Raw genomic sequence first — 26,274 nt, forward strand, 5'->3', positions numbered from 1 at the left:
AAATCAACAGATTAGTATTTCAGGTATTGCAATGTCAATACAAGTATTTCAGGTATTGCAATGTCAACAGGTTAGTATTTCAGGTATTGCAATTTCAATAGATTAGTATTTTGGGTATTGCTATGTCAATAGACTAGTTTTTCAGGTATTGCAATGTCAATCGACTAGTTTTTCAGGTATTGCAATGTCAACAGGTTACAATTTCAGGGATTACAATGTCAACAGAGTAGTATTTCAGGTATTGCAATGTCAACAGATTAGTATTTCAGGTATTGCAATATCAACCGATTAGTATTTCAGGTATTGCAATGTTAAAAGAGTATTTCAGGTATTGCAATGTCAACAGACTAGTTTTTGAGGTATTGCAATGTCAATAGACGCGTATTTCAGGCATTGCAATGTCAATAGATTAGTATTTCAGGTATTGCAATGTCAACAGATTAGTTTTTCAGGTATTGCAATGTCAATAGACGAGTATTTCAGGCATTGCAATGTCAATAGGTTAGTTATTCTGGTATTGCGATGTCAATCGACTCGTTTTTCAGGTATTGCAAAGTCAACAGATTAGTATTTCAGGTATTGCAAAATCAACAGATTAGAATTTCAGGTATTGCAATGTCAATACAAGTATTTCAGCTATTGCAATGTCAATAGATTAGTTTTTCAGGTATTGCAATGTCAACAGATTAGTTTTTGAGATATTGCAATGTCAATAGACGAGTATTTCAGGCATTGCAATGTCAATAGACTAGTTTTTCAGGTATTGCAATGTCAATAGACTAGTTTTTCAGGTATTGCAATGTCAACAGATTAGTATTTCAGGTATTGCAAAATCAACAGATTAGTATTTCAGGTATTGCAATGTCAATACAAGTATTTCAGGTGTTGCAATGTCAACAGGTTAGTATTTCAGGTATTGCAATTTCAATAGATTAGTATTTTGGGTATTCCTATGTCAATAGACTAGTTTTTCAGGTATTGGAATGTAAATAGACTAGTTTTTCAGGTATTGCAATGTCAACAGGTTACAATTTCAGGTATTGCAATGTCAACAGATTAGTTTCTGAGGTATTGCAATGTCAATAGACGCGTATTTCAGGTATTGCGATGTCAACAGATTAGTTTTTCAGGTTTTGCAATGTCAATAGACAAGTTTTTCATGTATTGCAATGTCAATAGACTAGTTTTTCAGGTACTGCGATGTCAATAGATTAGTATTTCAGGTATTGCAAAATCAACAGATTAGTATTTCAGGTATTGCAATGTTAAAAGAGTATTTCAGGTATTGCAATGTCAACAGGTTAGTTTTTCAGGTATTGCAATGTCAACAGATTAGTTTTTGAGGTATTGCAATGTCAACAGACTAGTTTTTCAGGTATTGCAATGTCAATACAAGTATTTCAGGTATTGCAATGTCAACAGATTAGTATTTCAGGTATTGCAATGTCAATACAAGTATTTCAGGTATTGCAATGTCAACAGATTTGTATTTCAGGTATTGCAATGTCAACAGATTTGTATTTCAGGTATTGCAATGTCAATAGACTAGTTTTTCAGGTATTGCAATGTCAATAGACGAGTATTTCAGGTATTGCAATGTCAACAGATTAGTATTTCAGGTATTGCAAAATCAACAGATTAGTATTTCAGGTATTGCAATGTCAATACAAGTATTTCAGGTATTGCAATGTCAATAGATTAGTTTTTCAGGTATTGCAATGTCAACAGATTAGTTTTTGAGATATTGCAATGTCAATACAAGTATTTCAGGTATTGCAATTTCAATAGACTAGTTTTTCAGGTACTGCGATGTCAATAGATTAGTATTTCAGGTATTGCAAAATCAACAGATTAGTATTTCAGGTATTGTAATGTCAACAGATTAGTATTTCAGGTATTGCAATGTCAATACAAGTATTTCAGGTATTGCAATGTCAATAGACTTGTTTTTGAGATATTGCAATGTCAATAGACGAGTATTTCAGGCATTGCAATGTCAATAGACTAGTTTTTCAGGTATTGCAATGTCAATAGACGAGTATTTCAGGTATTGCAGTGTCAACAGATTTGTATTTCTGGTATTGCAATGTCAATAGACTAGTTTTAACAAGTATTGCAGTGTCAACAGATTAGTATTTCAGGTATTGTAAAGTCAACAGATTAGTATTTCAGGTATTGCAATGTCAACAGATTAGTATTTCAGGTATTGCAATGTCAACAGATTAGTATTTCAGGTATTGCAATGTCAACAGATTTGTATTTCTGGTATTGCAATGTCAACAGATTAGTATTTCAGGTATTGCAATGTCAACAGATTTGTATTTCTGGTATTGCAATGTCAATAGACTAGTTTTAACAAGTATTGCAGTGTCAACAGATTAGTATTTCAGGTATTGTAAAGTCAACAGATTAGTATTTCAGGTATTGCAATGTCAACAGATTAGTTTTTGAGGTATTGCAATGTCAATAGACGAGTATTTCAGGCATTGCAATCTCAATAGGTTAGTTATTCTGGTATTGCGATGTCAATAGACTAGTATTTCAGGTACTGCAATGTCAATAGACTAGTTTTTCAGGTATTGCAATGTCAACAGATTAGTATTTCAGGTATTGCAAAGTCAACAGATTAGTATTTCAGGTATTGCAATGTCAACAGGTTAGTTTTTCAGGTATTGCAATGTCAACAGATTAGTTTTTGAGGTATTGCAATGTCAATAGACGCGTATTTCAGGTATTGCGATGTCAACAGATTAGTTTTTCAGGTTTTGCAATGTCAATAGACTAGTTTTTCAGGTATTGCAATGTCAACAGATTAGTTTTTGAGGTATTGCAATGTCAATAGACTAGTTTTTCAGGTATTGCAATGTCAATACAAGTATTTCAGGTATTGCAATGTCAACAGATTAGTATTTCAGGTATTGCAAAATCAACAGATTTGTATTTCAGGTATTGCAATGTCAATAGACTAGTTTTTCAGGTATTGCAATGTCAATAGACGAGTATTTCAGGTATTGCAATGTCAACAGATTAGTATTTCAGGTATTGCAAAATCAACAGATTAGTATTTCAGGTATTGCAATGTCAATACAAGTATTTCAGGTATTGCAATGTCAACAGATTAGTATTTCAGGTATTGCAAAGTCAACAGATTAGTATTTCAGGTATTGCAATGTCAACAGATTAGTTTTTGAGGTATTGCAATGTCAATAGACAAGTATTTCAGGCATTGCAATCTCAATAGGTTAGTTATTCTGGTATTGCGATGTCAATAGACTAGTATTTCAGGTACTGCAATGTCAATAGACTAGTTTTTCAGGTATTGCAATGTCAACAGATTAGTATTTCAGGTATTGCAAAATCAACAGATTAGTATTTCAGGTATTGCAATGTCAACAGATTAGTATTTCAGGACTTGCAAAATCAACAGATTAGTATTTCAGGTATTGCAATGTCAATACAAGTATTTCAGGTATTGCAATGTCAACAGGTTAGTATTTCAGGTATTGCAATTTCAATAGATTAGTATTTTGGGTATTGCTATGTCAATAGACTAGTTTTTCAGGTATTGCAATGTCAATCGACTAGTTTTTCAGGTATTGCAATGTCAACAGGTTACAATTTCAGGGATTGCAATGTCAACAGAGTAGTATTTCAGGTATTGCAATGTCAACAGATTAGTATTTCAGGTATTGCAATATCAACCGATTAGTATTTCAGGTATTGCAATGTTAAAAGAGTATTTCAGGTATTGCAATGTCAACAGACTAGTTTTTGAGGTATTGCAATGTCAATAGACGCGTATTTCAGGCATTGCAATGTCAATAGATTAGTATTTCAGGTATTGCAATGTCAACAGATTAGTTTTTCAGGTATTGCAATGTCAATAGACGAGTATTTCAGGCATTGCAATGTCAATAGGTTAGTTATTCTGGTATTGCGATGTCAATAGACTCGTTTTTCAGGTATTGCGATGTCAACAGATTAGTATTTCAGGTATTGCAAAGTCAACAGATTAGTATTTCAGGTATTGCAAAATCAACAGATTAGAATTTCAGGTATTGCAATGTCAATACAAGTATTTCAGCTATTGCAATGTCAATAGATTAGTTTTTCAGGTATTGCAATGTCAACAGATTAGTTTTTGAGATATTGCAATGTCAATAGACGAGTATTTCAGGCATTGCAATGTCAATAGACTAGTTTTTCAGGTATTGCAATGTCAATAGACTAGTTTTTCAGGTATTGCAATGTCAACAGATTAGTATTTCAGGTATTGCAAAATCAACAGATTAGTATTTCAGGTATTGCAATGTCAATACAAGTATTTCAGGTGTTGCAATGTCAACAGGTTAGTATTTCAGGTATTGCAATTTCAATAGATTAGTATTTTGGGTATTCCTATGTCAATAGACTAGTTTTTCAGGTATTGGAATGTAAATAGACTAGTTTTTCAGGTATTGCAATGTCAACAGGTTACAATTTCAGGTATTGCAATGTCAACAGATTAGTTTCTGAGGTATTGCAATGTCAATAGACGCGTATTTGAGGTATTGCGATGTCAACAGATTAGTTTTTCAGGTTTTGCAATGTCAATAGACAAGTTTTTCATGTATTGCAATGTCAATAGACTAGTTTTTCAGGTACTGCGATGTCAATAGATTAGTATTTCAGGTATTGCAAAATCAACAGATTAGTATTTCAGGTATTGCAATGTTAAAAGAGTATTTCAGGTATTGCAATGTCAACAGGTTAGTTTTTCAGGTATTGCAATGTCAACAGATTAGTTTTTGAGGTATTGCAATGTCAACAGACTAGTTTTTCAGGTATTGCAATGTCAATACAAGTATTTCAGGTATTGCAATGTCAACAGATTTGTATTTCAGGTATTGCAAAATCAACAGATTAGTATTTCAGGTATTGCAATGTCAATACAAGTATTTCAGGTATTGCAATGTCAATAGATTAGTTTTTCAGGTATTGCAATGTCAACAGATTAGTTTTTGAGATATTGCAATGTCAATACAAGTATTTCAGGTATTGCAATTTCAATAGACTAGTTTTTCAGGTACTGCGATGTCAATAGATTAGTATTTCAGGTATTGCAAAATCAACAGATTAGTATTTCAGGTATTGCAATGTCAACAGATTAGTATTTCAGGTATTGCAATGTCAATACAAGTATTTCAGGTATTGCAATGTCAATAGACTTGTTTATGAGATATTGCAATGTCAATAGACGAGTATTTCAGGTATTGCAATGTCAATAGACTAGTTTTTCAGGTATTGCAATGTCAATAGACGAGTATTTCAGGTATTGCAGTGTCAACAGATTTGTATTTCTGGTATTGCAATGTCAATAGACTAGTTTTAACAAGAATTGCAGTGTCAACAGATTAGTATTTCAGGTATTGTAAAGTCAACAGATTAGTATTTCAGGTATTGCAATGTCAACAGATTAGTATTTCAGGTATTGCAATGTCAACAGATTAGTTTTTGAGGTATTGCAATGTCAATAGACGAGTATTTCAGGCATTGCAATCTCAATAGGTTAGTTATTCTGGTATTGCGATGTCAATAGACTAGTATTTCAGGTACTGCAATGTCAATAGACTAGTTTTTCAGGTATTGCAATGTCAACAGATTAGTATTTCAGGTATTGCAAAGTCAACAGATTAGTATTTCAGGTATTGCAATGTCAACAGGTTAGTTTTTCAGGTATTGCAATGTCAACAGATTAGTTTTTGAGGTATTGCAATGTCAATAGACGCGTATTTCAGGTATTGCGATGTCAACAGATTAGTTTTTCAGGTTTTGCAATGTCAATAGACTAGTTTTTCAGGTACTGCGATGTCAATAGATTAGTATTTCAGGTATTGCAAAATCAACAGATTAGTATTTCAGGTATTGCAATGTTAAAAGAGTATTTCAGGTATTGCAATGTCAACAGGTTCGTTTTTCAGGTATTGCAATGTCAACAGATTAGTTTTTGAGGTATTGCAATGTCAATAGACTAGTTTTTCAGGTATTGCAATGTCAATACAAGTATTTCAGGTATTGCAATGTCAACAGATTAGTATTTCAGGTATTGCAAAATCAACAGATTTGTATTTCAGGTATTGCAATGTCAATAGACTAGTTTTTCAGGTATTGCAATGTCAATAGACGAGTATTTCAGGTATTGCAATGTCAACAGATTAGTATTTCAGGTATTGCAAAATCAACAGATTAGTATTTCAGGTATTGCAATGTCAATACAAGTATTTCAGGTATTGCAATGTCAATAGATTAGTTTTTCAGGTATTGCAATGTCAACAGATTAGTTTTTGAGATATTGCAATGTCAATAGACGAGTATTTCAGGCATTGCAATGTCAATAGACTAGTTTTTCAGGTATTGCGATGTCAACAGACTAGTTTTTCAGGTATTGCAATGTCAATACAAGTATTTCAGGTATTGCAATGTCAATAGACTAGTTTATGAGATATTGCAATGTCAACAGATTAGTATTTCAGGTATTGCAAAGTCAACAGATTAGTATTTCAGGTATTGCAATGTCAACAGATTAGTATTTCAGGTATTGCAATGTCAACAGATTAGTTTTTGAGGTATTGCAATGTCAATAGACGAGTATTTCAGGCATTGCAATCTCAATAGGTTAGTTATTCTGGTATTGCGATGTCAATAGACTAGTATTTCAGGTACTGCAATGTCAATAGACTAGTTTTTCAGGTATTGCAAAGTCAACAGATTAGTATTTCAGGTATTGCAATGTCAACAGATTAGTATTTCAGGTATTGCAATGTCAATACAAGTATTTCAGGTATTGCAATGTCAACAGGTTAGTATTTCAGGTATTGCAATTTCAATAGATTAGTATTTTGGGTATTGCTATGTCAATAGACTAGTTTTTCAGGTATTGCAATGTCAATAGACTAGTTTTTCAGGTATTGCAATGTCAACAGGTTACAATTTCAGGTATTGCAATGTCAACAGATTAGTATTTCAGGTATTGCAATGTCAACAGATTAGTTTTTGAGGTATTGCGATGTCAATAGACGAGTATTTCAGGCACTGCAATGTCAATAGACTAGTTTTTCAGGTATTGCAGTGTCAACAGATTAGTATTTCAGGTATTGCAATGTCAACAGATTAGTATTTCAGGTATTGCAAAATCAACAGATTAGTATTTCGGGTATTGCAATGTCAACCGATTAGTTTTTGAGGTATTGCAATGTCAATAGACGAGTATTTCAGGCATTGCAATCTCAATAGGTTAGTTATTCTGGTATTGCGATGTCAATAGACTAGTATTTAGGTACTGCAATGTCAATGGACGCGTTTTTCAGGTATTGCAATGTCAATAGACTAGTTTTTCAGATACTGCGATGTCAATAGACGAGTATTTCAGGCACTGCAATGTCAATAGACTAGTTTTTCAGGTATTGCAGTGTCAACAGATTAGTATTTCAGGTATTGCAAAATCAACAGATTAGTATTTCGGGTATTGCAATGTCAACCGATTAGTTTTTGAGGTATTGCAATGTCAATAGATTAGTATTTCAGGTATTGCAATGTCAACAGGTTAGTTTTTCAGGTATTGCAATGTCAACAGCTTAGTTTTTGAGGTATTGCAATGTCAATAGACGCGTATTTCAGGTATTGCGATGTCAACAGATTAGTTTTTCAGGTTTTGCAATGTCAATAGACTAGTTTTTCAGGTATTGCAAAATCAACAGATTTGTATTTCTGGTATTGCAATGTCAATAGACTAGTTTTTCAGGTATTGCAAAATCAACAGATTTGTATTTCTGGTATTGCAATGTCAATAGACTAGTTTTAACAAGTATTGCAGTGTCAACAGATTAGTATTTCAGGTATTGCAAAGTCAACCGATTAGTTTTTGAGGTATTGCAATGTCAATAGACGAGTATTTCAGTCATTGCAATGTCAATAGATTAGTATTTCAGGTATTGCAATGTCAACAGGTTAGTTTTTCAGGTATTGCAATGTCAACAGATTAGTTTTTGAGGTATTGCAATGTGAATAGACGCGTATTTCGGGTATTGCAATGTCAACCGATTAGTTTTTGAGGTATTGCAATGTCAATAGACGAGTATTTCAGGCATTGCAATCTCAATAGGTTAGTTATTCTGGTATTGCAATGTCAATAGACTAGTATTTAGGTACTGCAATGTCAATAGACGCGTTTTTCAGGTATTGCAATGTCAACAGATTAGTTTTTCAGGTATTGCAATGTCAATAGACTAGTATTTAGGTACTGCAATGTCAATAGACGCGTTTTTCAGGTATTGCAATGTCAACAGATTAGTTTTTCAGGTATTGCAATGTCAATAGACTAGTTTTTCAGATACTGCGATGTCAATAGACGAGTATTTCAGGCACTGCAATGTCAATAGACTAGTTTTTCAGGTATTGCAGTGTCAACAGATTAGTATTTCAGGTATTGCAATGTCAACAGATTAGTATTTCAGGTATTGCAAAATCAACAGATTAGTATTTCGGGTATTGCAATGTCAACCGATTAGTTTTTGAGGTATTGCAATGTCAATAGACGAGTATTTCAGGCATTGCAATGTCAATAGATTAGTATTTCAGGTATTGCAATGTCAACAGGTTAGTTTTTCAGGTATTGCAATGTCAACAGATTAGTTTTTGAGGTATTGCAATGTCAATAGACGCGTATTTCAGGTATTGCGATGTCAACAGATTAGTTTTTCAGGTTTTGCAATGTCAATAGACTAGTTTTTCAGGTATTGCAAAATCAACAGATTTGTATTTCTGGTATTGCAATGTCAATAGACTAGTTTTTCAGGTATTGCAAAATCAACAGATTTGTATTTCTGGTATTGCAATGTCAATAGACTAGTTTTAACAAGTATTGCAGTGTCAACAGATTAGTATTTCAGGTATTGCAAAGTCAACCGATTAGTTTTTGAGGTATTGCAATGTCAATAGACGAGTATTTCAGGCATTGCAATGTCAATAGATTAGTATTTCAGGTATTGCAATGTCAACAGGTTAGTTTTTCAGGTATTGCAATGTCAACAGATTAATTTTTGAGGTATTGCAATGTCAATAGACGAGTATTTCAGGCATTGCAATGTCAATCGGTTAGTTATTCTGGTACTGCAATGTCAATAGACTCGTTTTTCAGGTATTGCGATGTCAACAGATTAGTTTTTCAGGTATTGCAATGTCAATAGGGAGTATTTCAGGTATTGCAATGTCAATAGACGAGTATTTCAGGTATTGCAATGTCAATAGATGAGTATTTCAGGTATTGCAATGTTTAAAAAAATATATATATTTATTAAAGTTTTTTAACACTATTTTTCCCGGACTTTCCCCCCCACCTCGTAACAAAAAAAACGAGAAATCGCGCAGAGCAAGATATATACATGGCAAAATGATATATTTACACAGCTTTGTACACTGGCCCTCACCCGTACGTGCCAGTTTCCCCAACCCTGACTGTTATCTCTTGCTCATCCACCCTCCCAGGCAGTCGCCCCTTCCCCCCCCCTCCCCCCCGCTCCTCCCCCCCCCCCCCACCCCTTCCCAGGACGTCCCCACCCCCCCCACCCCCAAAGTTGCTGCTGCTGCTGACCGACCTTCCTCTAACGCTCCGCGAGATAGTCTAGGAACGGTTGCCACCGCCTGTAGACCCCCTGCGCAGACCCTCTCAAGGCGAACTTAATCCTCTCCAACTTTATGAACCCAGCCATATCATTTATCCAGGCCTCCAGGCTGGGGGGCTTCACCTCCTTCCACGTTAGCAAGATCCTTCGCCGGGCTACTAGGGACGCAAAGGCCAGAATGCCGGCCTCTTTCGCCTCCTGCACTCCCGGCTCGTCCACTACTCCGAATATTGCTAGCCCCCAGCTTGGCTTGACCCGGACTTTCACCACCTGAGATATTGCTCCCGCCACTCCTCTCCAGAACCCCTCCAGTGCCAGGCATGACCAAAACATATGGACATGGTTCGCCGGGCTCCCTGAGCACCTCCCACATCTGTCCTCCACCCCAAAGAACCTACTCAACCTCGCCCCCGTCAAGTGCGCTCTGTGGACCACCTTAAATTGTATCAGGTTGAGCCTGGCACACGAGGAGGAGGAATTAACCCTACCTAGGGCATCAGCCCACAGACCTTCCTTGATCTCCTCCCCCAGCTCCTCCTCCCATTTACCCTTCAACTCTTCTACCAGCGCTTCCCCCTCTTCTTTCAACTCCTGGTGTATTTTCGACACCTTGCCCTCCCCGACCCATACACCCGAGATCACCCTGTCTTGAACTTCTTGTGCCGGGAGCAACGGGAATTCCCTCACCTGTCGCCTCACAAAAGCCCTCACCTGCATATATCTAAAGGCATTTCCCGGGGGTAACTCGAACTTCTCCTCCAGTGCCCCTAGGCTCGCAAACATCCCGTCGATGAACAGGTCCCCCATTCTTCCAATCCCCGCCCGATGCCAGCTCTGGAACCCCCCGTCCATCTTCCCCGGGACAAACCGGTGGTTACCCCTGATCGGGGACCACACCGATACTCCCATTGCACCCCGGTGCCGTCTCCACTGGCCCCAGATCCTTAGCGTTGCCGCCACCACCGGGCTCGTGGTATACTTTGTCGGCGAGAGCGGCAGTGGTGCCGTCACCAACGCCCCCAGGCTTGTTCCTTTACAGGACGCCATCTCCATCCTCTTCCATGCCGCCCCCTCTCCCTCCATAACCCACTTGCGGATCATCGCCACATTTGCTGCCCAGTAGTAGCTCCCCAGGTTTGGCAGCGCCAACCCTCCTCGGTCCCTACTGCGTTCCAGGAACCCTCTCCTTACTCTCGGGGTCTAATTCGCCCATACAAGCCCCATAATAACTCTCTTAAAAAGGCCTTAGTGATCACGATGGGAAGGCACTGAAACACAAACAGAAACCTCGGAAGGACCACCATTTTGACCGACTGCACTCTACCCACCAGCGAGAGCGGTAACATGTCCCATCTTTTGAAATCCTCCTCCATTTGCTCCACCAACCTCGTCAGATTCAGTTTATGTAGGGTCCCCCAACTTCTGGCTATCTGGATCCCCAGATACCGAAAGCTCCCCTCCGCCCTCCTCAGCGGTAGGTCCCCTATCCCTCTTACTTGGTCCCCCGCCTGTAATACAAAGAGCTCACTCTTCCCTACATTGAGCATATAGCCCAAAAACTCCCCAAACTCCCTTAGAGTCTGCATGACCTCCACCATCCCCTCCATTGGATCCACCACGTACAGCAACAGGTCATCCAAATATAGCGACACCCGATGCTCTTCTCCCCCTCGGACCACCCCCCTCCATTTATTAGACTCCCTCAATGACATGGCCAATGGTTCGATCACCAATGCGAACAACAGGGGGCACCCATGCCTCGTCCCTCGGTACAGTCGAAAGTACTCCGACCTCCGCCGGTTCGTCACTACACTCGCCATCGGGGCTCTGTAAAGGAGCTTAACCCAATTGATAAACCCTACCCCGAATCCAAACCTACGCAGCACCTCCCAGAGGTACTCCCACTCTACTCGGTCAAAGGCCTTCTCCGTGTCCATAGCTGCCACTATCTCCACCTCTCCCTCCTCCGATGGCATCATTATCACGTTTAAGAGCCGCCGCACATTGGTGTTTAGTTGCCTGCCCTTTACAAATCCCGTCTGGTCCTCGTGGATTACCCCCGGGACACAGTCCTCGATCCTCGTGGCCAGCACTTTTGCCAGCAACTTTGCATTCACATTGAGGAGCGAGATCGGCCTGTACGATCCACATTGCAGTGGGTCCTTGTCCCGCTTTAGGATCAAAGAAATTGTCGCTTCCGACAGGGTCCCCTCCTCTCTTGCCTCATTAAAGGTCCTCACCAGTAGCGGGGCGAACAGGTCTGCGTACTTCCTGTAGAACTCCACCGGGAATCCGTCCGTTTCCGGGGCCTTCCCCGCCTGCATGCTCCCCAAACCCTTGCTCAGCTCCTCCAACCCAATTGGTGCCCCCAAACCAGCCACCTCTTGCTCCTCCACCCTTGGGAATCTCAGTTGGTCTAGGAATCGTCTCATCCACTCTTCCCCCGCTGGGGGCTGGGATCTGTACAGCTCTTCATAAAAGGCCTTAAATACCTTGTTTATTTTCGTCGCACTCCGAACCGTGGCTCCCCTTCCATCTTTGACTCGCTGCCATCCTCTTACGGAGCTGGTGTGCCAGCATCCGACTAGCCTTTTCCCCATACTCATAGGTCGCCCTCTGCGCTTTCCTCCACTGTGCCTCCGCCTTCCCTGTGGTCAACAGGTCAAACTCAGTCTGGAGCCGTCATCTTTCCCCAAGTAATCTTTCCTCCGGGGCCTCTGCGTATCTCCTGCCCACTCTCAAAATCTCCCCCACTAACCTCTCCCTTTCCATACCCTCTGTCTTCTCCCTATGAGCCCTGATGGAGATTAGCTCTCCCCTGATCACCGCCTCCCATACCACCCCCACCCGCACCTCCCCGTTGTCGTTGGCCTCCAAGTACCTTTCGATACACCCCCTCACCTTCCCACACACCACCTCGTCCACCAGCAGTCCCACATCCAGCCGCCACAACGGGCATTGGTCCCTCTCCTCTCCCAGCTCCAGTTCCACCCAGTGCGGGGCATGGTCCGAAACGGCTATGGCCGAATACTCCGTCCCCTCCACCCTCGGGATGAACGCCCTACCCAGAACAAAGAAATCTATCCGGGACTAGGCTTTGTGTACATGGGAGAAGAAAGAAAATTCCATGGCCTGCGGCCTTGCAAACCGCCGTGGGTCCACTCCCCCCATCTGATCCATAAACCCCCTAAGTACCTTGGCCGCCGCCGGCCTCTTTCCAGTCCTTGATTTGGAGTGGTCCAGTGCTGGAGGTATTGCAATGTTAATAGACGAGTATTTCAGATATTGCAATTGCAATGTCAATAGACTAGTATTTCAGGTATTGCAATGTCAATAGACGAGTATTTCAGGTATTGCAATGTCAATAGACGAGTATTTCAGGTATTGCAATGTCAATAGACGAGTATTTCAGGTATTGCAATGTCAATAGACGAGTATTTCAGGTATTGCAATGACAATAGACGAGTTTTTCAGGTATTGCAATGTCAATAGACGAGTATTTCAGGTATTGCAATGTCAATAGACAAGTTTTTCAGGTATTGCAATGTCAATAGACGAGTATTTCAGATATTGCAATTGCAATGTCAATAGACGAGTTTTTCAGGTATTGCAATGTCAATAGACGAGTATTTCAGGTATTGCAATGTCAATAGACAAGTTTTTCAGGTATTGCAATGTCAATAGACGAGTATTTCAGATATTGCAATTGCAATGTCAATAGACGAGTTTTTCAGGTATTGCAATGTCAATAGACGGGTATTTCAGGTATTGCAATGTCAATATATGTTATTTCAGGTTTTGCAATGTCAATATATGTTATTTCAGGTATTGCAATGTCAATAGACGACTATTTCAGATTTTGCAATGTCAATAGACGATATTTCAGGTATTGCAATGTCAATAGACGAGTATTTCAGGCATTGCAATGTCATAGACGGGTTTTTCAGGTATTGCAATGTCAATAGACGAGTAATTCAGGTATTGCAATGTCAATAGACGAGTATTTCAGGTATTGCAATGTCAATAGACGAGTATTTCAGGTATTGCAATGACAATAGACGAGTTTTTCAGGTATTGCAATGTCAATAGACGAGTATTTCAGGTATTGCAATGTCAATAGACGAGTATTTCAGGTATTGCAATGTCAATAGACGAGTTTTTCAGGTATTGCAATGTCAATAGACGAGTATTTCAGATATTGCAATTGCAATGTCAATAGACGAGTTTTTCAGGTATTGCAATGTCAATAGACGAGTATTTCAGGTATTGCAATGTCAATAGACAAGTTTTTCAGGTATTGCAATGTCAATAGACGAGTATTTCAGATATTGCAATTGCAATGTCAATAGACGAGTTTTTCAGGTATTGCAATGTCAATAGACGGGTATTTCAGGTATTGCAATGTCAATATATGTTATTTCAGGTTTTGCAATGTCAATATATGTTATTTCAGGTATTGCAATGTCAATAGACGACTATTTCAGATTTTGCAATGTCAATAGACGATATTTCAGGTATTGCAATGTCAATAGACGAGTATTTCAGGCATTGCAATGTCATAGACGGGTTTTTCAGGTATTGCAATGTCAATAGACGAGTAATTCAGGTATTGCAATGTCAATAGACGAGTATTTCAGGTATTGCAATGTCAATAGACGAGTATTTCAGGTATTGCAATGACAATAGACGAGTTTTTCAGGTATTGCAATGTCAATAGACGAGTATTTCAGGTATTGCAATGTCAATAGACGAGTATTTCAGGTATTGCAATGTCAATAGACGAGTATTTCAGGTATTGCAATGTCAATAGACGAGTATTTCAGGTATTGCAATGACAATAGACGAGTTTTTCAGGTATTGCAATGTCAATAGACGAGTATTTCAGGTATTGCAATGTCAATAGACAAGTTTTTCAGGTATTGCAATGTCAATAGACGAGTATTTCAGATATTGCAATTGCAATGTCAATAGACGAGTTTTTCAGGTATTGCAATGTCAATAGACGAGTATTTCAGGTATTGCAATGTCAATATATGTTATTTCAGGTTTTGCAATGTCAATATATGTTATTTCAGGTATTGCAATGTCAATAGACGACTATTTCAGATTTTGCAATGTCAATAGACGATATTTCAGGTATTGCAATGTCAATAGACGAGTATTTCAGGCATTGCAATGTCATAGACGGGTTTTTCAGGTATTGCAATGTCAATAGACGAGTATTTCAGGTATTGCAATGTCAGTAGGCTAGTTTTTCGGGTATTGCAATGTCAATGGACGATATTTCAGGTATTGCAATGACAATAGACGAGTATTTCAGGTATTGCAATGTCAATAGACTGGTATTTCAGGGATTGCAATGTCATAGACTAGTTTTTCAGGTATTGCGATGTCAATAGACGATATTTGAGGTTTTGCAATGTCAATAGACGAGTATTTCAGGTATTGCAATGTCAATAGACGAGTATTTCAGGTATTGCAATGTCAATAGACTAGTTTTTCAGGTATTGCAATGTCAATAGACGAGTATTTCAGGTACTGCAATGTCAATAGACGAGTATTTCAGGTATTGCAATGTCAATAGACGATATTTCAGGTGCTCAGGCTATTGTTCTGGGGACATGAGTTCAAGACTATAGGAATTGAAAATAAGTTAACAAATCTGGAGTTGAAAGCTAGTCTCAGTAATGTTGACCATGAGCTGATTGCTTGTCATAAATTCTCACCTGGTTCACTAATGTCCTCACCCTGTCTGGCCTGTATGGGACTCCAGACCCACAGCAGTGTGGGTGAGTCTTACATGCCCCTCTGAAATGATCTAGGAAATCACTCAGTTCAGTTCAAGGTAATTAGGGACGGGTAACAAATATTGGTCCAGCCACACCCACAGTCCATGAAAGGACAAGAGAAAGGAAATGGAATTCAGTGTTGGCAAATGTGATAGCATCTGCTTTGGGCCTATAATGATTAGAACAGGGGATTTTCTATATGATGTGAAGCTAGAAGCTGCGGAGATTCAAAGAGACTGGTTTAGCTTCACAAATCAGTAAAATGTCACAGGTATAGACAATAGTCAGAAAGGCTACTGGAACGCAAGCCTTTATAATAAGAGGACCAGAGTATAATAATAACAATCGCTTATTGTCACAATGAAGTTACTGTGAAAAGCCCCTAGTCGCCACATTCCAGCACCTGTTCGGGGAGGCCGGTACAGGAATTGAACCCGCGCTGCTGGCATTGTTCTGCATTACAAGCCAGCTGTTTAGCCCACTGTGCTAAACAAGCCCCTACAAGAGGGTAGAAGTCATGCTTCATCTGTACAAAGCCCTGGGTAGACCACACCTGGAAGTTACTGTGAGCAGATCTGGGCACTGCACCTTACGAAAGCTATAGAATCATAGATTGGTTACAACGAACGAGGCCCTTCAGCCCATCATGTCTGTACTGGCTATCTGAAGAAGCAATTAACTGCGACCCCCCCCACCCCCGCTTTTTCTTGAAGACCTGTACATAAACCTGAAAGGTATGAACACTTCCCATCAACCTTTTCTGTTACAATTCCTATGTCAACATGTCTGATGGAAATTCCCATATCAACATGTCACGCTGTAACTCCTCCCCCAATGCGGGTGCTTCAGCGCCACCACTTGTGACAGGGTGTAATTACATCTTGTCAGTTTACGGAGGCACCATCCACAACCAAGATAGAGAGGGGATTCGTAATGGAAATGCAATAATTCTGAACAGAATTTAAGACTTTAAAATGGGGATTGAATGATGTCAGTACCTCTGATCTAATTATCCCCTCGGGGAGGTGGGGGGGGGGGGGGGTAGTTGGAACGTGGGGTTGAGGTTACAATAGGATCATTGATTATTCAATGGCAGAGCAGGTTCGAGGGGCCGAATGGCCTCCGCCTGCTCCCAATTCCGGTGCTTGTATGTTCTAACTGCACTCCATTTGAGGACCACACTGGCCCTAGACTGAGGGCAATGCTGCAAAAGATTGACTGGTGTTAACAAGGAGAAGGTGCTGTACAACACGGACTAATATTCCAGCCAGAGCTTCCTGAATCAGCTGAGTTAGAACATAGAACGATACAGCGCAGTACAGGCCCTTCGGCCCACGATGTTGCACCAAAACAAAAGCCATCTAACCTACACTATACCATTATCATCCATATGCTTATCCAATAAACTTTTAAATGCCCTCAATGTTGGCGAGTTCACTACTGTAGCAGGTAGGGCATTCCACGGCCTCACCACTCTTTGCGTAAAGAACCTACCTCTGACCTCTGTCCTATATCTATTACCCCTCAGTTTAAAGCTATGTCCCCTCGTGCCAGCCATTTCCATCCGCGGGAGAAGGCTCTCACTGTCCACCCTATCTAACCCCCTGATCATTTTGTATGCCTCTATTAAGTCTCCTCTTAACCTTCTTCTCTCCAATGAAAACAACCTCAAGTCCATCAGCCTTTCCTCATAAGATTTTCCCTCCATACCAGGCAACATCCTGGTAAATCTCCTCTGCACCCGCTCCAAAGCCTCCACGTCCTTCCTATAATGCGGTGACCAGAACTGTACGCAATACTCCAAATGCGGCCGTACCAGAGTTTTGTACAGCTGCAACAAGACCTCCTGACTCCGGAACTCAATCCCTCTACCAATAAAGGCCAACACTCCAAAAGCCTTCTTCACAACCCTATCAACCTGGGTGGCAACTTTCAGGGATCTATGTACATGGACACCTAGATCCACACCTAGATCCTAGTTAGCACAAACAACCTCACGTTGCAGAATTCGAGCCCAAAGACAGAGCAGAGCGTAACTCACCCCGGGGATAGGGAGCTAACAGTAATGGAATCCTGCATGGACCATGGACAGGAGCCCTGCTCAGGAATAATCAATCACTCGGTTATAGTAACGGAGACATTCCTCCTCAGTCCTGTGAAGATACACTGATCTAAACACCCGGACATTGCTTCAGCACACACTTTAACAGCTTCTCTCCAAATTAGTGGCCCAGCAGACCATTCCCTCTGCCCACTGAGCCAGGATACAGAAACTGCCATCACACCAGCCACCAGGGCTGAAGGAGTCCACAGAGAGGGTTGCTCTCAGGATGTGACACTGAACATTCTCCAACCCCACTCCCTGAAACTGGGAAGCGAGACTGGAGTCAGGAGCAGGCGGGTCAGGGGTGAAGCAAAATACTGAACCTGTGAGAAAATGATTGCCAAGAATTGTATTCAGTTGGCAATCGGAGAGATTGCTGCTAATTCTGTCACTGCCCTGGAGTGTTTGATGGGCTGTGTAAGAGGAATCTAGTGTCAGTGTGTAGAGGGCATGTCCCTGTATCCACGTGTAGACTCTCACTCCCGGATTCTCATGCCCGGGGCCAGTGAGCAGGTCCTCCCATCAGCCCAGGCTGGGTGGGAGAAAAGCTACACAATGGTTTATCAATAGGATGGAGCAGCTAAACACAGAAATGGCCAGCCTCATTCACACCACGTCTACTCTGGTGACAACGTGCTCCCTCTGCTGGCCCAGTGCAAGGCTCCCTCACCCAGGCGCTGGAGCGTAGGGGCCTCGGTGTTAAAAGAGGCCCAGGGTGACAGCTAGCGGAAAGATTACATTGTCTGTATGGGCTCGCGGCTGGGTTTGGGGTTAACATTCAATCTGTCCAAGGGTAGGAGGAGCTCTTGCGGAGGGCAGAGCGGATTACAAGCTTTTCACACTTGGAATTCAGTCTCACACTATGCACAATTTAAAAAAGATTACATTTAACGGGCTGATCTTCAGGCAAAAGACACGAGAAGGCCCAACATGGACTCAAATGCAGGATTTTCACTGAGAGCACACATTTTACATTATCGCCTATATTTACCCCTGCTGTACCTGTCCTGGGAGTGTTTGATGGGGACAGTGTAGAGGGAGCTTTACTCTGTATCTAACCCCGTGCTGTACCTGTCCTGGGAGTGTTTGATGGGGACAGTGTACAGGGAGCTTTACTCTGTATCTAACCCCGTGCTGTACCCGTCCTGGGAGTATTTGATGGGGACAGTGTAGAGGGAGCTTTACTGTGTATCTAACCCCGTACTGTACCTGGCCTGGGAGTGTTTGATGGGGACAGTGTAGACGGAGCTTTACTCTGTATCTAACCCAGTGCTGTACCTGTCCTGGGAGTGTTTGATGGGGACAGTGTAGAGGAAGCTTTACTCTGTATCTAACTCCGTGCTGTACCTGTCCTGGGAGTGTTTGATGGGGACAGTGCAGAGGAAGCTTTACTCTGTATCTAACCCCGTGTTGTACCTGTCCTGGGAGTGTTTGATGGGGACAGTGTAGAGCGAGCATTACTTTGTATCTAACCCTGTGCTGTACCTGTCCTGGGAGTGTTTGATGGGGACAGTGTAGAGGGAGCTTTACTCTGTATCTAACCCCGTGCTGTGCCTGTCCTGGGGTTTTTTGATGGGGACAGTGTAGAGGGAGCTTTAATCTGTATCTAACCCCGTGCAGTACCTGTCCTGGGAGTGTTTGATGGGGACAGTGTAAAGGGAGCTTTACTCTGTATCTAACGTATGCTGTACCTGTCCTGGGAGTGTTTGATGGGGACAGTGCAGAGGAAGCTTTACTCTGTATCTAACCCCGTGCTGTACCTGTCCTGGGACTGTGTGATGGGGACAGTGTAGAGGGAGCTTTACTCTGTATCTAACCCCGTGCTGTACCTGTCCTGGGAGTGTTTGATGGGGACAGTGTAGAGGGAGCTTTACTCTGTATCTAACCCAGTGCTGTACCTGTCCTGGGGGTGTTTGATGGGGACAGTGTAGAGGGAGCATTACTCTGTATCTAACCCCGTGCTGTACCTGTCCTGGGAGTGTTTGATGGGGACAGTGTAGAGGGAGCTTTACTCTGTATCTAACCCAGTGCTGTACCTCTCCTGGGAGTGTTTGATGGGGACAGTGTAGAGGGAGCATTACTCTGTATCTAACCCCGTGCTGTACCTGTCCTGGGAGTGTTTGATGGGGACAGTGTAGAGGGAGCTTTACTCTGTATCTAACCCCGTGCTGTACCTGTCCTGGGAGTGTTTGATGGGGAGAGTGTAGAGGGAGCTTTACTCTGTATCTAACCCAGTGCTGTACCTCTCCTGGGAGTGTTTGATGGGGACAGTGTAGGGAGATCTTTACTCTGTATCTAACCCCGTGCTGTACCTGTCCTGGGAGTGTTTGATGGGGACAGTGTAGAGGGAGCTTTACTCTGTATCTAACCCCATGCTGTACCTGTCCTGGGAGTGTTTGATGGGGACAGTGTAGAGGGAGCTTTACTCTGTATCTAACCCCGTGCTGTACCTGTCCTGGGAGTGTTTGATGGGGACAGTGTAGAGGGAGCTTTACTCTGTATCTAACCCCGTGCTGTACCTGTCCTGGGAGTGTTTGATGGGGACAGTGTAGAGGGAGCTTTACTCTGTATCTAACCCCGTGCTGTACCTGTCCTGGGAGTGTTTGATGGGGACAGTGTAGAGGGAGCTTTACTCTGTATCTAACCCCGTGCTGTACCTGTCCTGGGAGTGTTTGATGGGGACAGTGTAGAGGGAGCTTTACTCTGTATCTAACCCCGTGTTGTACCTGTCCTGGGAGTGTTTGATGGGGACAGTGTAGAGGGATCTTTACTCTGTATCTATCCCCGTGTTGTACCTGTCCTGGGAGTGTTTGATGGGGACAGTGTAGAGGTAGCTTTACTCTGTATCTAACCCCGTGCTGTACCTGTCCTGGGAGTGTTTGATGGGGACAGTGTAGAGGGAGCTTTACTCTGTATCAAACCCTGTGCTGTACCTGTCCTGGGAGTGTTTGATGGGGACAGTGTAGAGGGAGCTTTACTCTGTATCTAACCCCGTGCTGTACCTGTCCTGGGAGTGTTTGATGGGGACAGTGTAGAGGGAGCTTTACTCTGTATCTAACCCCGTGCTGTACCTGTCCTGGGAGTGTTTGATGGGGACAGTGTAGAGGGAGCTTTACTCTGTATCTAACCCCGTGCTGTACCTGTCCTGGGGGTGTTTGATGGGGACAGTGTAGAGGGAACTTTACTCTGTATCTAACCCCGTGCTGTACCTGTCCTGGGAGTGTTTGATGGGGACAGTGTGGAGGCAGCTTTACTCTGTATCTACTCTGTGCTGTACCTGTCCTGGGAGTGTTTGATAGGGACAGTGTAGAGGGAGCTTTACTCTGTATCTAACCCCGTGCTGTACCTGTCCTGGGGGTGTTTGATGGGGACAGTGTGGAGGCAGCTTTACTCTGTATCTACTCTGTGCTGTACCTGTCTTTCAACATTTTACCTTCAACCAACATCTGGTCATTATCAGAATGCTATTTGTGGGATCCTGCTGTGCACAATTTTGATTTTGCATTTCCTGTATAACAACAGTGAGTACATTTAAAGATATTTCATTGATTGAGAAGCATTGTGGGACATCGTGAGCTGGTGAAAGGCACTATAGAAATGCACATTATTTTCCTGCTGTCATTCTTCTGTGTGTGTGTGTGTGGGGGGGTGAGCTCCTGTGTGTGTGTGTGGGGGGGGGGTGACTCCTGTGTGTGTGTGTGGGGGGGGGGGGTGACTCCTGTGTGTGTGTGTGGGGGGGGGGTGACTCCTGTGTGTGTGTGTGGGGGGGGGGTGACTCCTGTGTGTGTGTGTGGGGGGGGGGGTGACTCCTGTGCGTGTGTGTGGGGGGGGGGGGTGACTCCTGTGTGTGTGTGTGGGTGGGGGGAGCGACTGTGTGTGTGAGTGGGGGAGCTCCTGGGTGTGTGTGTGTGGGTGGGTGGGTGATGGGGGGGAAACCGGCTTGCCCCCGCCTGTGTTGGGTGTGGGGGGGCGGGGTCTGACCCCACCCTCCTGTGTTGGGAGTGGGGGGTGGGGCTTGCCCCCGCCTGTGTTGGGTGTGGGGGGGCGGGGTCTGACCCCACCCTCCTGTGTTGGGAGTGGGGGGGCGGGGTCTGGCCCCACCCTCCTGTGTTGGGAGTGGGGGGGCGGGGTCTGGCCCCACCCTCCTGTGTTGGGAGTGGGGGGGCGGGGTCTGGCCCCACCCTCCTGTGTTGGGAGTGGGGGGTGGGGCCTGGCCCCACCCTCCTGTGTTGGGAGTGGGGGGTGGGGCCTGGCCCCACCCTCCTGTGTTGGGAATGGGGGGGCGGGTTCTGGCCCCACCCTCCTGTGTTGGGCGTGGGGGGGGGCAGGGTCTGGCCCCACCCTCCTGTGTTGGGAGTGGGGGGGTCTGGCCCCACCCTCCTCTGTTGGGAGTGGGGGGGTGGGGTCTGGCCCCACCCTCCTGTGTTGGGTGTGGGGGGGGGCGGGGTCTGACCCCACCCTCCTGTGTTGGGAGTGGGGGGGCGGGGTCTGGCCCCACCCTCCTGTGTTGGGAGTGGGGGGGCGGGGTCTGGCCCCACCCTCCTGTGTTGGGAGTGGGGGGGGTGGGGCTGGCCCCACCCTCCTGTGTTGGGAGTGGGGGGGCGGGGTCTGACCCCACCCTCCTGTGTTGGGAGTGGGGGGGCGGGGTCTGGCCCCACCCTCCTGTGTTGGGAGTGGGGGGGCGGGGTCTGGCCCCACCCTCCTGTGTTGGGAGTGGGGGGTGGGGCCTGGCCCCACCCTCCTGTGTTGGGAGTGGGGGGCGGGGTCTGGCCCCACCCTCCTGTGTTGGGAATGGGGGGGCGGGTTCTGGCCCCACCCTCCTGTGTTGGGCGTGGGGGGGGGCAGGGTCTGGCCCCACCCTCCTGTGTTGGGAGTGGGGGGGTCTGGCCCCACCCTCCTCTGTTGGGAGTGGGGGGGTGGGGTCTGGCCCCACCCTCCTGTGTTGGGCGTGGGGGGGGGCAGGGTCTGGCCCCACCCTCCTGTGTTGGGAGTGGGGGGGTCTGGCCCCACCCTCCTCTGTTGGGAGTGGGGGGGTGGGGTCTGGCCCCACCCTCCTGTGTTGGGAGTGGGGGGTGGGGTCTGGCCCCACCCTCCTGTGTTGGGAGTGGGTGGGGCAGGGTCTGGCCCCACCCTCCTGTGTTGGGAGTGGGGGGTGGGGTCTGGCCCCACCCTCCTGTGTTGGGAGTGGGGGGTGGGGTCTGGCCCCACCCTCCTGTGGTGGGAGTGGGTGGGGCAGGGTCTGGCCCCACCCTCCTGTGTTGGGAGTGGGGGGGCGGGGTCTGGCCCCACCCTCCTGTGTTGGGAGTGGGGGGCGGGGTCTGGCCCCACCCTCCTGTGTTGGGAGTGGGGGGGCGGGGTCTGGCCCCACCCTCCTGTGTTGGGAGTGTGATGAGGTGTGTTTGTCGCTGCTCCCTCACTTTGCCCCTGAATATGTTGATTCCTTTAGTGTGGAGGATGTTTCCCTCCGTGTGGGTCACACTTACTGTCCACGGACGTGCCCTGCATCATATCAAACTTGTACACCTCCTTGGCATAGTACTCGAGCTCGGTGTTGTGGGTGACACAGCCTTGCTCCCTCTCTCTGCCCAGCTCCTGCAGTAACTGGCGGCTGCTGTTGTACATGGCCATGACCTGGGCTGGAACCTCAGCTGGACTGCCTTCCTCCGGGGGGCTACTCAGCCGCAGTTTGCTCAGAATCTGACCCCTGATGGCTTCCACTCGTTTCCTCTTGATGTGCTCCGTATCCAGGGTGGTGCAGGTGGACAATGTCCGGGTTACAGCCACTACATCCAGCGCAGTGAGGACAAAGAGCAGCCTCTGGACACACATCGTCCCAAAACACACTCCCCAATGCGGAGGGTCCTTAAGACGCTGACCCCACCTTCAGGGTCTGGACACACTGACCCCACCTTCAGGGTTTGGAGATGCTGACCTCACCTTCAGGGTCTGGAGACGCTGACCCCACCTTCAGGGTGCTGGACACAGTGACCCCACCTTCAGGGTCTGGAGACGCTGACCCCACCTTCAGTGTGCTGGACACAGTGACCCCACCTTCAGGGTCTGGACACACTGACCCCACCTTCAGGGTGCTGGACACAGTGACCCCACCTTCAGGGTCTGGAGACGCTGACCCCACCTTCAGGGTGCTGGACACAGTGACCCCACCTTCAGGGTCTGGAGACGCTGACCCCACCTTCAGTGTGCTGGACACAGTGACCCCACCTTCAGGGTCTGGACTCACTGACCCCACCTTCAGGGTGCTGGACACAGTGACCCCACCTTCAGGGTCTGGACACACTGACCCCACCTTCAGGGTCTGGACACACTGACCCCACCTTCAGGGTGCTGGACACAGTGACCCCACCTTCAGGGTCTGGAGACGCTGACCCCACCTTCAGGGTCTGGACACACTGACCCCACCTTCAGGGTCTGGACACAGTGACCCCACCTTCAGGGTCTGGACACACTGACCCCACCTTCAGGGTCTGGACACACTGACCCCACCTTCAGGGTGCTGGACACACTGACCCCACCTTCAGGGTCTGGACACACTGACCCCACCTTCAGGGTGCTGGACACAGTGACCCCACCTTCAGGGTCTGGACACACTGACCCCACCTTCAGGGTCTGGACACACTGACCCCACCTTCAGGGTGCTGGACACAGTGACCCCACCTTCAGGGTCTGGACACACTGACCCCACCTTCAGGGTGCTGGACACACTGACCCCACCTTCAGGGTGCTGGACACACTGACCCCACCTTCAGGGTGCTGGACACACTGACCCCACCTTCAGGGTCTGGACACACTGACCCCACCTTCAGGGTGCTGGACACAGTGACCCCACCTTCAGGGTCTGGACACACTGACCCCACCTTCAGGGTCTGGACACACTGACCCCACCTTCAGGGTGCTGGACACAGTGACCCCACCTTCAGGGTCTGGACACACTGACCCCACCTTCAGGGTGCTGGACACACTGACCCCACCTTCAGGGTCTGGACACACTGACCCCACCTTCAGGGTCTGGACACACTGACCCCACCTTCAGGGTGCTGGACACAGTGACCCCACCTTCAGGGTCTGGACACACTGACCCCACCTTCAGGGTCTGGACACACTGACCCCACCTTCAGGGTGCTGGACACAGTGACCCCACCTTCAGGGTCTGGACACACTGACCCCACCTTCAGGGTGCTGGACACACTGACCCCACCTTCAGGGTCTGGACACACTGACCCCACCTTCAGGGTGCTGGACACAGTGACCCCACCTTCAGGGTCTGGAGACGCTGACCCCACCTTCAGGGTGCTGCAAACAGGCTGATTCCCCTCCGTCTGCACCGCCGCCAAACTCCGTCCAAACTTTTGTTTTTGTTGCAAAAACTTTCTGGATGTTGAAGCTCCGCTTCGCCCTCGCTCGCCTTTCCTCCGGAGTCCCACTTGTTTCAAAGCGAAAATGACGGAGCTCCTGGGAGTCTGCTGCACCCTCCCGGCTCCCCCTCGCTCTCTGTCTCTGTCTCGCTTTCTGCACTCTCACAGCCTCACTCCTGAGGTTTTTATATCCCGGCTCAGTGACGTTCAGGGAGGGCTGGATCCCTGATCTTAGCGTCATGTGTTAACAGAATAGTTTAGACAGCGAGAGGGGGGGGGGGGGGGGGAGGGGGAGAGAGAGAGATCAAGAGAGACACAGAGAAACGTCAGCACACTGAACCCACACTGACATTCACAGACACACACACCAGAGGAGGTGCAACATTCCCCCCATTTCCCCCCTGATCCCTCCCAGAATCAGGGCAGCATTCCCCTTGATCCACCTTCCACCCCACCAGCCTCCACATTCAATCCATCATTTCCCCTCCCACCAAACACATCTTCAGCAGCCCCCACCGCCAGCTTTCTGAGAGATGTTGAAAGTTTCTGACAGGGTGTCTCTCTCTCCCTGACCTGCTGTAGCTCTTTCTCTGCTCCAGGTCTTCGCAATACTCAACTGGATATTTTTGTTTTTACTTCACATTTCCAAATGAAATCCATTTAATTTACATTTAGATGTAAGGAGAGATAATCGGAGAGAGGGAAGAAAGGCATTTATGGAGACAGGGAGAAATGGGAAAAATAGGGAGAGGAATTTTGAACAAACGGAGATATGAATTCGGAGCAGGAATAGATCCATGAGCCTCTCGAGTTTGCTCCATCATCCAGTAAGATCATGGCTGATTGACCATCCAGATTGAAACATGAGCTCTGTTTTCCTCTCCACACTGTCACACCTGCTGGGTTTTTCCAGCATTTTCTGGTTTTATTTCACATTTCCAGGATCGGTCGTATTTTGCTTTTATTTATGGCTGACCTGATTGTGGTTTCAACTCCAATCTCCAAGGGGCCGCACAGTGGTTAGCACTGCTGCCTCACAGCTCCAGGGTCCCAGGTTCGATTCCGGCTTGGGTCACTGTCTGTGCGGAGTCTGCACGTCCTCCCCGTGTGTGCGTGGGTTTCCTCCGGGTGCTCCGGTTTCCTCCCACAGTCCAAAGATGTGCGGGTTAGGTGGATTGGCCATGATCGATGTGTGGGGTTATGGGGAAAGGCCGGGGGGGGGGGGGTGCGAGGTGGGGTGCTCTTTTGGAGGCTCGGAGCATGACCATGAACCCACCGCTGATTTGTTGCAAAAACCCACCTGGGTCACTAATGTCCTTGAGGGAAGGAAATCTGCCGTCCCTACCCGG

At 45.6% G+C, this 26,274-nt stretch overlaps 1 protein-coding gene across 4 annotated transcripts in view; it reads right to left on the minus strand.

The window, feature by feature from the left end:
• The window catches only part of tgfb3 (transforming growth factor, beta 3), a 288,773-nt gene extending 263,677 nt beyond the window's left edge, over positions 1–25,096 (minus strand). Inside the window, exons 1-2 of one of the 4 annotated variants that reach the window (XM_072494469.1) lie at positions 24,854–25,096; positions 23,036–23,972 (exon numbers count right to left, since the gene is read on the minus strand). In XM_072494469.1, coding sequence (XP_072350570.1) covers positions 23,036–23,381 — 346 coding nt within the window. In that variant the 5' untranslated portion in view covers positions 23,382–23,972; positions 24,854–25,096. Of the gene's footprint in view, positions 1–23,035 lie in introns of all 4 variants that reach the window. The other 3 variants (XM_072494466.1, XM_072494459.1, XR_011939149.1) reach the window with 3 other exon arrangements.
• Positions 25,097–26,274: the final 1,178 nt, after the last annotated feature.

Source organism: Scyliorhinus torazame, chromosome 2 (assembly GCF_047496885.1).
Source record: "Scyliorhinus torazame isolate Kashiwa2021f chromosome 2, sScyTor2.1, whole genome shotgun sequence".
NCBI lineage: Eukaryota > Metazoa > Chordata > Chondrichthyes > Carcharhiniformes > Scyliorhinidae > Scyliorhinus > Scyliorhinus torazame.